Source organism: Physella acuta, unplaced genomic scaffold, assembly GCF_028476545.2.
Source record: "Physella acuta isolate Inbredline_101_S28 unplaced genomic scaffold, ASM2847654v3 ptg001298l, whole genome shotgun sequence".
In the NCBI taxonomy this organism is placed as follows: domain Eukaryota; kingdom Metazoa; phylum Mollusca; class Gastropoda; family Physidae; genus Physella; species Physella acuta.
Window position 1 is genome coordinate 230,720 of NW_026732813.1, and position 13,823 is coordinate 244,542.

The 13,823-nt window shown below is 34.8% G+C and overlaps 1 protein-coding gene across 1 annotated transcript in view; it reads right to left on the bottom strand.

The window, feature by feature from the left end:
- LOC131958194 (protein unc-13 homolog B) overlaps positions 1-13,823 on the bottom strand; it is a 169,614-nt gene that overhangs the window by 106,118 nt on the left and 49,673 nt on the right. Inside the window, exon 4 of the mRNA XM_059323073.1 lies at positions 2,590-2,689. Coding sequence (XP_059179056.1) covers positions 2,590-2,689 — 100 coding nt within the window. The remainder of the gene's footprint in view (positions 1-2,589; positions 2,690-13,823) is intronic.

Sequence of the window (13,823 nt, forward strand, 5' to 3'; positions counted from 1 at the left end):
GAGAAGGTTGAAGACGTGATCTTAAATCTACATAATGTTGCTATGGTCTATGGTGAAATGGGTGTTTGAGGTTGGATGGAACGATGGGGAAGGGATGGGGGTCACGGATGGTAGGGATAGAGAGTTGAGTTGTTGTTTTTTTTATGTGCTAACCCTAAGTTAAAGCCACTTTTTACAATAGAATTATATTGGCTTAGGGCGTCAGTATGTGCTAATCCTAAGTTAAAGTCACTTTTTACAATAGAACTGTATTGACTTAGGGCGTCAGTAGTGTTTGTGGGAGGATAAGGTGGTGACGGTGGTGAGGAGGTTTTGCAGGGTGTGGTGTGGAGTTAATTGCGTAATGGAGGTAGGTAGTATTCTTGTTTAGTGTTGTGTTCCTGACAGATGACGGGTAACTCGGGTCGTCCAGTTATCAAATTTTAAAAGCAGAAGCTACTGGGGGGGGGGAGAGATTGTAAGCCCATAACAATAACCACTCTAAAGTAATAACGAGTAGTTGTCCTGCTTTATCCTTTCAATCCTGGATGACAATCAGTAGGGGGCGGGGATCGAAGGGTCAGCCGATAACAAAGCGTAGGGTAATTAAATTGACCTGAATATATGAAGTTACACGAGTGAAGGGGGGGGGGGGGGGAACAGACTGACCCGGGGGTTCCTAACCAGGAAGCGTGAAAGACAGGCCTTGGTGCTAGGGGATTCAACTTTTTATCCCAGGGTTTTAAAAGGTGACGAAGATAGTGTAGAGATGTCATGAGTTTCACTTTACTCAACAAGGGACTTTTAAATATAGATTTATAAGCTTCTTTCTTTAGGGCTGGCCATTATTTTGTTAGGTATTTTTATGTACACTGCTAGAGTTGAAAAGAAATGAAAAAAATGGCAAAGGACAAAAAAAGCATGAAAGGATGTTGTTCATGTCCTGTGTTCCACTGAAAGTTGAAAAAAAAAGGCAAGGATGAAGACACTAATACATAAGAAGTTTTGCACTATGTATACATTATAGAGGTAGATTAATTATACTTAAAAATCTTTTTACTAGTAGGTAGAAAACACTTTACTGCAACAAATGTAGAAAGATTTTGGAAAATTAAATACAATTCGAATTTAAGTCAAAACACATCATAAAGTAATCATTAACGCATTCCGTGCAGTAATTTATCTGGTTTGTTAACTTTGACTCATCAACAAAATTAATACAATAAAAGCCACCTAGAAAAATAACATGTTATGAAAAGTGTCAAGGTAAGTTAAACCAACTATTATTATAGATCTTTAAATGGTATTGTCACCCAAGCAGTTCCCCCTACACCCGATTTTCAATCGCCCTCAAAGCGTAAGCGATTCGTTGTCCGCCCTCGCGTTGACCAACTTTACAAAGACACTGTTGCCAAGAGCTGTCGATGGTTTTATCTGGTACAAGTGACCAGTAGGTGATTGCATCTAGATTTTCTAGATAGAAACCATGCATCCAGGCCTGACTTTATGAACTTTTTGAAAACCCACACGACTTTGATCTAGGGGTGTAACCGTAACTTCATGTTGTGTAACCAACTCTTTCACAACCAACAGTGTAATACACACCAAGTTGATCTGGGGGTGTAACCGTAACTTCACGTTGTGTAACCAACTCTTTCAGAACCAAAAGTGCCTGATCCACCTCCCCACCAGACTAATGCTGTACTCATTTATAAAGTGCCAAAGTGTTAGTGTGTGCGTGTGTGAGATAAACTTGAAAGCAAGCAGACACCAACAATACATAATAAATGACATGATTAAAGACGGTAATTCACCTCGGAGCACCGAGCAGTGATATGTTAGAGTAAAGGTCTTTTTAAATACAAAGATGTCTTAGGTTTTGTACTGAGGTAGACGGGACAACATATCATTATCAATCTTAATAATTGAGAAAGATGTTAGGCCCAGACATAGGGCACACGCTATTAACGGAATAGTTTATCAGATGTCTCGTACATCACACCACTAGGTTAAGACTTTAATATGTTTTAATAACCTTGTCTGAAGTACAGAGGAAATGCTCTCGATTTTTGGGAAAACATAAATTTTAAGATCTAGGAATTTCATTTAGTTCTTTGAAGCTAGTACTAATAGATACAATTCTTTCTCTCTCTATCTCTCTCTCTCTCTCTCTCTCTCTCTCTCTCTCTCTCTCTCTCTCTCTCTCACACACACACACACAAACACACGTACAACAGGATGAAGAACCGAGCATTTTTCACACCCATGATGTCAGTCTATATACCCGAGGGTTTCCGCCAGGCATTGCTTCCTCTTCCGGTGCTTGGAAGCACCTGGTCTGGACATGAGGGGCAGTACATTTTAATCGAGGGTCGACTGCCGTCTCGTGTCCGTGTACTCAACTCGTGATTTTTGGATTATAAGCGCTAGACCGCGACGTCCTTACACATCAATGTTATAGCTAATTTTCACCTGCATACTTATGTCAGGATACAGTTCCAGTCAACATCAATTAGATATAAAGTTTAATTTCACTTGTTTGTTGAGGTAAGATAACAAAGAATACCTTTAGTGAGTAACAACAAAACGCCATGGAAAATAAAAACTTACAAAAGAAAGTCTTGTTCCCAACTTGGGTTGGTACCCTTGACTTGGATGGTTGTAGATTTTACATTTTGGAGTTTAAGGGTCACATACGTGTTGAAACGTTCTGAAAAATAAAGTGATAGAACATTACAGAAGGCGTTAGTAAGATGTATAATAAAAACTGTTTTTGTGCTACGTGATATAGGCGACATATGTAATGTGAGTTGAGAGTGGGAGGCAGGAAGGAAGAGGAGGCAGTGTTTGGTATAACTGATACACTGTTTCAAGAAACCACTTCGTTTTATGTTGATGGTTATCCGTTACATACTTTTTTAAAGAGAATTTTTTAAGAATCTAAAGACAGATGAGCTAAAAATAGTACATAAAAGCATTATGTTACAAGAAACATCAAGGCGTTCCGCAGGTATAAAAATATCAGAGAATTCACACTAAAAACACTACTAAAATGTCGTGCTTTATAATAGTTTACCTTGATGTATTCGTGATTATAACTTCGTGTTCTAAGATACTGTGCCAACCAATATAGGGTAATAAGACATATATAATAACATTCCTTTGTATATGATCGCAGATATCTCAATAATCACGTGATGAGTATGCACACACGTAATACAACATGATCTAACAAGATAATCACAATGGAAGCTCGTTAGAATCAGTAAGACGATCCTGTTTATAAGGGCGAATGTACGTGTTTACTTGCTAAAACATACATCCCTTGATCAGCATAGGATTTATTCACATTATTTTAGTGATACATTAGAAGGCAACATTAATACAGCGTTTGTAGTATTTTAAAAATATTTGTAACGATATGACATGTCAGATTCAAAACATCGAAGGATGTTATTCATCACATAAAAGAATGAAATAACCTTCAAGAATGATCAAAAAACTATTGTCACAATTTTTAATCATTCAAGTTTAAAAACATGTCGTCTGCTTTCGGCTATTCCTTTTCTAACGTTGCCATCCGTAATAAGCTTTATTTTTTGTTTGTTTACGCGGTAATTGAAACCGAGGATTGAAATTAGTTCATTACCTGGTCTACCTGATGTAGACTAAGATAATAACGTACATTAAACCACGAGACCAACAAAAACATGTTTACATTACGTACACGGATGCTAGGATGTCAAAGGAGAATGATCTAGAGATATGATTGCAACTCTCGAGGTAAACTTATCAGATTTAATTTAAAAACAGACAGAGGCTTAAGAGTACAAGACAGAAATATGGCTGACGATTGCATTAAAACTTGCTTTGAAACATAATCGAATTACTGAATTAAAAATTAAAGTTGCGCATTATGTGTGGCTTGGTTAATTATATGACAAGGATCTTACTTCAGCATAGTTCACCACAAATGTGTGCAATATCTTTAGTTTGAAAGATAAAATATACATAGCGGAAACACGAGACATTTATACTACGTATATTCATATACATTTAAACTTTTAGTTTTAGATTTTTTAACCTAAGTTAAATGGTTTTTATCTATAAACATTGTGTTCCTGCGGTAAGCTTCTAAACAATACAGTTTTGGCTACATAGTTCAAGTTTTATCTGGCCAACACGACGACAGTTTTTATATATAAAGGAACGTGTTGCAATAATCATAGAATCCACGCGTTGTAAAACATCAGACCGTAGTCAGTATGAAGGGGGAAAAAATCACGTGCCTTTTACATGAAGATTACGACACAAGGGTATTGGAACCTGTAATGTGTTTCTGATGGAAACATCCAGAGATAAGAATCTCACGAGAGAAACGCCAAAACTCGGAGCTGAGGAAGGAATCAGCTGTGGCATAAAAGTACATTACCATATCAAGGTTCAGCATCCGTGGATCAATACGTTTGTGAGAAAATAAAATGTTATTCTTAGGTTAGGGGCGCTTATTGGTGGGTCATGCGAGAAAAAGTCACTCATGTTTAAAATTGAATGGGGTCTTATTAATTAAGTAATATTTCTATGAACCTGTGTCTTTCAGTAAAATACGAACTTAGTATAAGTATAGTTAGTTGTATGAAGCATATGCCACATACAGGACCACGTATAGTATGGAGAATTAGCAATATAAAATAACTTAGTATAGTCAGTTTATGAATACTCTACAACATAAATTAACCTGCAGAATGGTTAGTTGTATGAAGACTTTGCGACATTAAAAAAAAAAGTAGTATATTAAGTTTACGAAGAATTTGCAGCATACACGTACTCATACATACACGTAGTCACTTGTATGAAACATTTAATAACGTAATGAAGCTAAAATGTTTTTATTTTTACTTTAAAAAAATTGTGTTTAGTATTTATCTTTCAACTATGTACATTTGTCTTTTGTTAATGAGTATACACAAATAATGGATGGCAATTTTTTATTCGCCGAGGTGATACTTAGCGCAACAATTGGATTAAATTGAAACAGCTAAATTTTACGGTAGCTACTTATTGTCGGTCTGCAACAGCTACCAAAATGCTAATGTGTCTCTAGGCAGAATCTGATACATCGTAATCATTTATGGTGAGTAAAACAAATTTAGAAGTATGTCTCGTTTCATACAAGTAGGAGATTAAACGTGTTTTCCGTGGATTCCTATAACCTCTGACAGAGAACTAATACAATCGCATGAACAATATTAATGCTTTTTGTTTTTACTATAAACGTAGGCACGTTTCTATATAAATGTCAAAAACAGTGATAGTTTGATGTATGAAATGTTATCCAAATGCCACTGCCTAATGAGGGCAGAAATTACCATGATTAATATGGCATTTTTTATGATAGAAATACACAAAGACAAAAGCAATTATACACAATATTAGCTTTGATTCTAGAGCTACGGTTTGCTGATATATACATGTATACAAAAAGCCTTTATATATATATACATGTATATGTATATATATATATATATATATATATATATATATATATATATATATATATATATATATATATATATATATATATATATACATATATACACACATATATACACACCGAGAGTTTCAGTCAATTATTCTGCAAATCGTTACCTTACGAACAAAAATAAACATGATGGCAAAAAGCGTAACCCTATTTTTGGCATAGTGATTCAAAAGATTGATAAATGATTTACAATGTTTTTACATCTCATTACCGAACGTAAGACAAATGAGTAAAAAAATAAAAAATATTTTTTCAAACGTCATAATACTTGTTACCAGATAACCGTTAAATAAATATATTTTTCTTTCAACTTAAATTTTGATATTGCATTTGAAAACAATGCAATAGTAAACGAGAAAGAAAAATAAGAATAAAAAAAGAAAAATGCATATCACGTGCGGGAAAGAAAGATGGGATGGTGAGTGCTTCGGAAACATTTTGGACGACAATCAACGGTTTCAAGGTCAAACGCGTGCAGAAGATCAATAAAGGTTTGTTAACGCGCCTAAATTAGACACACAGAAGAGCTCTCTCGAAAACCCTATGTGATCAATATGTACAGTATCTATCTCACTCTCATTTTATATATATACAAGTTGTAAGTCATATATATATATATATATATATATATATATATATATATATATATACATATATATACATATATATACATATATATATATATATATATATATACATATATATATATATATATATATATATATATATATATATATATATATATATATATATATATATATATATATATATATATATATATATATATATATATATATATATCGTTTTCTAATTGTGTCACCGGCTATTTTGTTGCTTACTTTATTTTCTTTACCCATTTTGATTTATTTTAAACAATACAATTGAAATGACGAAAATAGAATCTATAAGATCCTCCAACAAACAAACTATAAAAATGTAACATTTAGTTCTAAGTCTCATTTTACCACTGGAATGACAATTTGAATATTTCGTGCATAATGTTTTTAAGAAATACACAACTTCATTAATTTGATATAGATCTAGGTTATTGTCTAAAAATAGCAGTGTAAAAGGAGGGATGGGAAAAGTTAACATCACTAGTTATCCCTGAGACTCATTACATCCAACAAGTTTTAATTTGGCATCAATTACGTGGCAGAAACAACGTATCTATTAGTGACATGTTGATTATGTCACGTTGTGTAAAGTGCGTTTATAGTGTTGTACTGCAAAATATTTCACATTTTTAACAAGAATAGGCCTACACATTTTCTCTTTTTAAAGTATATTTCAAGAGTAATGTGCGTTACGAGGAATGGTTTTCTCTTCGTTTTGAGAGGTATTTTAAATTTATAAAAGTGTTTATTTGTTTAGCTGTTTCATATTCACCATTAATGTTTTGAATGCCTTAACATGACTACGTGTTATTTAAAAGCTTCTCAAACACAAAAAAAAAACGATTTTAATAACTTGCTCTCTCTCACCCAACCCAAATGACGCACACAACAAAGAGTTGATTCGATAAAAAGTTGTTCTAAAACTGCGAGCGCCATTTCAGGAGCGCAGCTCAAAAAACGTGAACAGACAGGTATGATAAATTGCTAAGAAGTGCATCATAATAGTCTGGTTTAACAACCTTCGATCCTGCAGGCGACAGGCTTATTATAAAAAGATTGATTTTTCTATGCACATTATACAGCATCTGCCTTGTCACACTTCGAAGAGTAAAAAAAAAAGAAATTGTTCTCTAAAGTTAACATCCCTGTATTCAAGAGTAGAACAGTACTTCAGGTTTGATTTTTGTTTAAACTGATGTCGATAAGACATAATAGAAAAAGAAAGTGGCAAATCATTGTTTACTAAGTAATCTATCAGTAAATTGAAAATTAGATTTCATATTTTTTAGCTAATTAGATTCTCATCTTTAAAAGCTGCTTTTAATTACAGAATAGTTATTGATCTAAAAAAGTGATTGAGAAATAGCCTAAGAAAGTGGTAAAGAATATTCATAATAAAATAATTAAGTAGAACATTAAAAAAAAATGTATAACAGAACGCGAGAAGAAAGGAAAACACCCGACGTGTGAAAGCATATTTTCCGGTAATTGGACAATTACCGATCATCAAGAGAATTACGTAAACAATGTCCACATGGAGGTTTAAATAAACTTCATTAGATCCAATCGATAACAATACCGTAGTCTTTGATGTGTTTTGATTTAAAATGCGAAAATCGATACATGATTATCATTGCTTTTTATCAAAGTAAAGCCTACTTAAAGAAGACAGCCAGCTATCACTTATGTTTTGTCCTTTTGTATTAGCAGCCTCAGATAGAGGTGTAACCAAGAAAATAATGAGGTGTACAACCTCACATTAAGATACAAAATTCTTTTAGCAAACATCCTGGGTATAAAACCATAAGATATGACTAGCATTGAATCAACTTTCTATAAAAATGGTTAGGATTAAAGCGACTACTATTATTTACATTTGCATCATATCTTAAAAAGTTAGCAGTGATAATTCGGTGGCTTTTTATCATATTGGCTGTTAGTAACTAGCATATTAAAGGGATTTTAAATAAAATAGCATTTAAAAATTTAAAAAGTATTTTTAAAGTATTTAAAACGTAGAATAGTGAAATCTATATACTACTAAAACTCAACTTTGTTTACATGTTTGAATATTTATTTGTTTGCCTGATCGACTATTGTGATATGTTCGACTCTATCTGGAAAGCTGTAAAATAGTATGCAGGTAGAGAATAATTTTTTAATGCAGACAGACTGTTGATCACAAATTTATTTAAAGACGTTAATTAATTTATTGATTTATTCATAGTTAAATTAACCGTATTTTTTTAAAAATGTTAATACTTTGAATAAACTTTGTGGGGATAGTGACGTCCCTTGATGTGTTTACTTTTTGGTTCAATAAAAATGGCGGACTCATCATAGACTTTGTGGCCCATTCAAAAGTTTAACGCGTTACAAAGCTAATTTTCTGCCGGCTATAACTTAAACAATACGTCCGTTTGCTGTATTTATTACGTTCCAACACTTATATCAATTTTCAACTGTCTTTTTCATTTAGTTTTACGATAAATTTCTCTAGATCTAAAGATCAGCTGTCGAAGGGAAGTTATGAATCTAGCCTAGATCTAGCCTAGATCTAGATCTAGATTCTAGGTCACTACTAGACTCAGTGTAAATTCTAGATCTAGACTTAATGTAAATTCTACATCTAGAATCTATTTCAGGCCTTAATACATCTAGAATCTATTTCTGGCCTTAATTATTTTATATAAATCTTTGTTTGGCTAATTTAAGATTAAATTTAATTTGAAAGTTACTACTACTAGATCTATGCGCGGAGACTCAAAAGTATAGTATAAAAATTCATTTGTGACGTCACGAGTAAATAGCTAAGTTGGTAGCGTAGCCCGCTCTCATGTGGGTGGCACAGGTTCTAGACCAATATGTCAATGATATTTTTTTTTCAATATTTTTTTTTTAGATGTGAATGATAAAGTTGCCTATCTGAACTTGGCAGGATACAGGGCAGGTGAAGTAGAGTTCATCTGTTTCTTTGTCCTAAGCATATGAAAGGATAGTGTGGTCAGAGACATGCTCGGCTGGAATCGTTTTTTAAACGATAAAAACAAGTTGTCTGAGACTTGGCGGGACACTGGGCAGGTGAAGTAGAGTTGAGTAGGTCACATGTGACGTCAGTATATGAAGGGATAGTCCGAAATCGGTGTTTTCGGTGTTTTTAAAAGATAAAAAACATATTTTTGAATGTGGGGTCTGTTTTTTGTGACCATAAGTGACACTGCAGTAGCGTAGCGAGGAGGGGGGGGGCGGGAGGGGAGGCGGGGGGGAGGCCGGGGGGGGGGGGGAAAGGGGAGGCGGGGGGGGGGGGCGGGGGGGAAGGGGAGGCGGGGGGAGGTGGAGGGGGGGGCGGGGGGACATATGTTGGGGCGCCAAAATGGTTTGGAAAAATAAATTGAAAGGTTGAGGGGGGTGCAAATCGAAAGTTTGAGGGGGGGGGGGGGGTTGAAAATCGAAATCTTGGGGGGGGGGGGGGGGTTAAAATCGAAAAGTTTGTCCCCGGGCGCCGGGAAGGGTCGCTATGCCTCTGAGTGACAGACGTGATGTTTTTTTATGGATGACCCCCGAACCCCACAGTTATCCAACGGATGACGGGTATTCTAGTAATATTTATATCACTAGAGTATATGGCGAAGGCCCTAAGGTGAAATAGAACTAGATGTATGAAAAACATTGGGATGACCCAATTTGGTAGGTAATATAATAATTTTTTTTAGTTTTGTTTTTAAGACATTTTTAATAAACACTATGTAGGCCTACAATATTTCAGTATATTATGAAAGTAAACACAAATGTATTTTTTTATTTAAAAAAAATACCAGCATCTTTAAACATGCACTAGTTAGTTGTGTATATTTAAGCAGGAAGACCCACTAGACAAGATTAATTAAAACAGCAAACATATAATTATACGTTAATGAAGAGAATTACAGAGATGAACCGTCAAAAGCCCAAATCTCGGGCCCACATCTCATCAAGCTGCCATGTCTATCATGTTACAGTTCCGTGTCTTGGTGGGGATCAATAACCGTGTTTGATCGGGAACGACAATCAAACTCAATTGTTGTTTTTGCTAGCATCTGCCAAGATTAACACTTCATTTCAAGTGGAGTGAAGGCTTTTTTTTTTTTTGGGGGGGGGGGGGGGGGGGGGGGGGGGCATGGTTATGTTTTCTTTTCATTGACATTTCTGAACTTCAAAAATGGGGATGTAATGTGCTTGATCAGCCAAAAACCTCTAACTATACGATTAAATATGCAAGTTTTTTTCTGGCAAGAAAAGGACAACAAACTAATAATTTTAAAAGTGGAGTTTTTAAAAAATATTACCAACTTTTATCTCAGTAAAGTATGTGAATTAAAAAAAAACGTATCCTGGGATTTGGGTTAAGTCTAGCTATTATTTTCTGATAAAGAAAACCCAAAGGGTTAATACTAAATTTTCCATTTTTCATCATCAATTCCTTATCCTAGGGTTTTGGTCCAATCTATTTAGAATTTTTTTTTCAATCGTGTGATGCGAAGATGATATGAATGAATTACGACCATAGATCAACTCAGATATTTCACTGTTCAATGAAAGAGTGAGTGGTTCCAGTCGCTTGTATATTGGCTATCTGTGTGGCATCAGAGATTTATAACCAGATTTTCATCAACTGGCTGCATGGAACTCATGCGTTCATTTATCTTGAAAACAAAAGGAAAGATCAACACTTTTTTTTAAACTGGGGCCTATATTCACACCAAAAGTCGTGCATTCGTTTTTAATATCAAGAGAATGTTTTTAATTTGGTTTACTATTCAAGTTGTATGATTTTATGTGAATAGAACTATTTTAACCACGCGTGTCAGTGTGTGATGAAAGGATTTATTACATGTTTGTGTTTGATAAAACGTTTTTTTTTTATCTCACAACCACAGTACTTCTAATATTACAGATCTAGCTAATCTAACTAAAGCTGCTAGCTGGAATGTACTGTAAATTAATAATCGCGGGACAAAAGTAAATAAGGCTTGAATTATCCCAAAGTCAATTATTTTAGAAAAGTCTGGGAATTATTTGGTCTGTTGTGGTCGTCTACGGACCAAGAACTGTTTTTCAGCTCGTCCTTTGGCCCCCATGGCGTGAGGGTGCACAAGGGTCAAATATCATTAGAGAAATTGCTCAGAGGAAAACCTTCATTAAGGGGGGGGGGGGGGGGGGAGAGAGAAATCGCCAGACAGTGAAAACGTAAACAATAACACGTAACTTCTGGCCACACACGGTTATGTTGGATGTGATAAAACAAAACGGCAAATACAACTTTTAAAAACACAACTGGAATGAAAAATGTTATTAAAAAATATACAGGTAAATTAAAGCTTGTAGAAAAGCTTTCGGAAGATGTTTAACTTCTGAGACGAGTTATCATACATGTAGCCTACTGCTGACATGACAGTAACGTATTGACGGCTACGAGAACCCAGCTAGACATTAACAGTATAAATAGATGGAGAGATTGAAGCAAATGAGAAGAGACGTGAGCGTAGGAGCCCCGAGAGGAAAAAGACGGGTGTAAAGATCTGAAGATGACCAGACATGACCGTGATCAATGCTAACCAGTTTTCGGAGTACTCGAGATCTTGAGGAGATGGAACAATTTGCTAGGCGGACAACAAGCTCCATCATATGCGGAAAGAGAAATACGGTTTCGGTAAAGCGAAATAAGAAATAGAGGGATGAAACGTAAGGAGGTTGGAATAACACTGAAAGTTAAATATAATAAAACATGCTAAAAAATAAATAAACGAAGTTTATTTTTTTTAAATGCAATACAGATACAACATGACTACATGTACAGAAATCTGAAGAACCTAAGGTAATTGCTTAGAACAACAGAGAGCAGCTAAGTAAACGCTTTGAAAAAAATAATTAAACGAAGTTGTTTTTTTTTAAATGCAATACAGATACAACATGACTACATGTACAGAAATCTGAAGAACCTAGGGTAATTGCTTCCAACAAAAGAGAGCAGCTAAGTAAACGCTTTGAACTGTCCTATTGGTTTACAGAATAAACTTAGTGACTTGATTGTTCGGTCAAGCAGCACACCGTATACTTCTGATCTTGATGATAATTTAATAAAACAGCTGAACAAGAGACAAGTAAACACGAACGTTTTCTTGCCTGAATTTTTGACTCCAGGCGCGGGAATTTAACCGTTATTGGCTGAACATGGGTGACCCACAAATAGATCAATATTGCCATTTATTTCTCTCTCACTGGAGATTTCACTTCGAAATTCATTCAATCAACAAAATGGAACTGAGAAAAAGGCGCTTGGAATGAGAAGGGGGGAAAATGGGTAAATCATACGTCACTGGCTTACAAAACTAGGCAAAGCTGGGCTGTTTGGAGACGGGATTGACTAGTTGACACAGACGGAATGACAAAAACAATAGACATAGTAAGCTAACACTTGATAGTTGGCCATATTTCGGTTATTGGTAAACTACATGAACTGTGGGTGCTATATCATTTAGTTTGTCAGTTTGTGAAATAGGTAAACACAAAAAGTTATGTTTCTATAACATTTAGATACACTCAAATTAATGGATTGTATCCTATACATGTAATTATACTTCAGCATGTAACAAAGTGTTTGCAGTTTCCATTTTAAGTAGCTGTTTTAAAGCAAGATCTTATTTTGCTTTAACTTACATGCTATATAAACATCATATATTATCTATGTACTTATGCGTTGTAATTACTCGGAGTCTGTGTGTCTAAACCGACTACATTGGATGTAAAATAATATCATGGGCAGCTTAAACCCCTCCAACAACCCGCTTTGACAAATGGACCCTACTATGTTCAGATATGTCCGCGGTACAAACCATATGGACTGGTTGAAGCAACGTCAACACTTGTTAGAACTATGTGAACATAGAAGGTAATGGACAAGGAAAAGTTAGGCTATCATCGTGCCAAACAAACACCGTAACGACATAACACTGTCACCGTAAGAGCCGCATTACAAGATAAAAGGGAATTAAGGTATTAGATTGAAGATAGATAACAATCCAGGGGAAATTAGGGGAGATAAATTTAAACAATTTATAAGTACAAGTTCAAACGTGTCCGAAATCTTTACCAAAAAAAATAAAGTATTAAAAAAATCAATACTCCTAAACAAGCGAGAAACCTCACAACATCCAATTAAAACTAGTACTAAATGCCCCTAGCAAGTAAAGACATGCGTACTGGCTATGGTGTGTGTTCTTTAATGAAGAAAAACAGACAAAGCTACAAAGGAATGCAATCTTGGATTCAATAGAAGGCAAGATGAAAGAACGGGAAAATGTGGAAAGAATCGAAGAAAACCAGTGTACACACACCTACGTATATAGATAATTTATAAAGACTTTTGAGCTCGCTAAATAAAAAAGAAAATCTTAATTACTTTTGATCTCAACCACCAGCAATAAAGAAAAACGTCAACAATTTTAAAATAGCAGCACAATTTTTTCATTCTTTCCATATATTATATTAAGGCTAGTTTTCTTTCTACAAAGCCAAACGCTTATAAAGGGAATCTAAGCGATTTCATGCCCTTCAACCACAGAAAAACAACCCGAGTAGCCTATTTATGTGCTTATCCGAGGGTTTCTAAGGCAGCATAAGGGTAGACTATATATGGATAAATAATG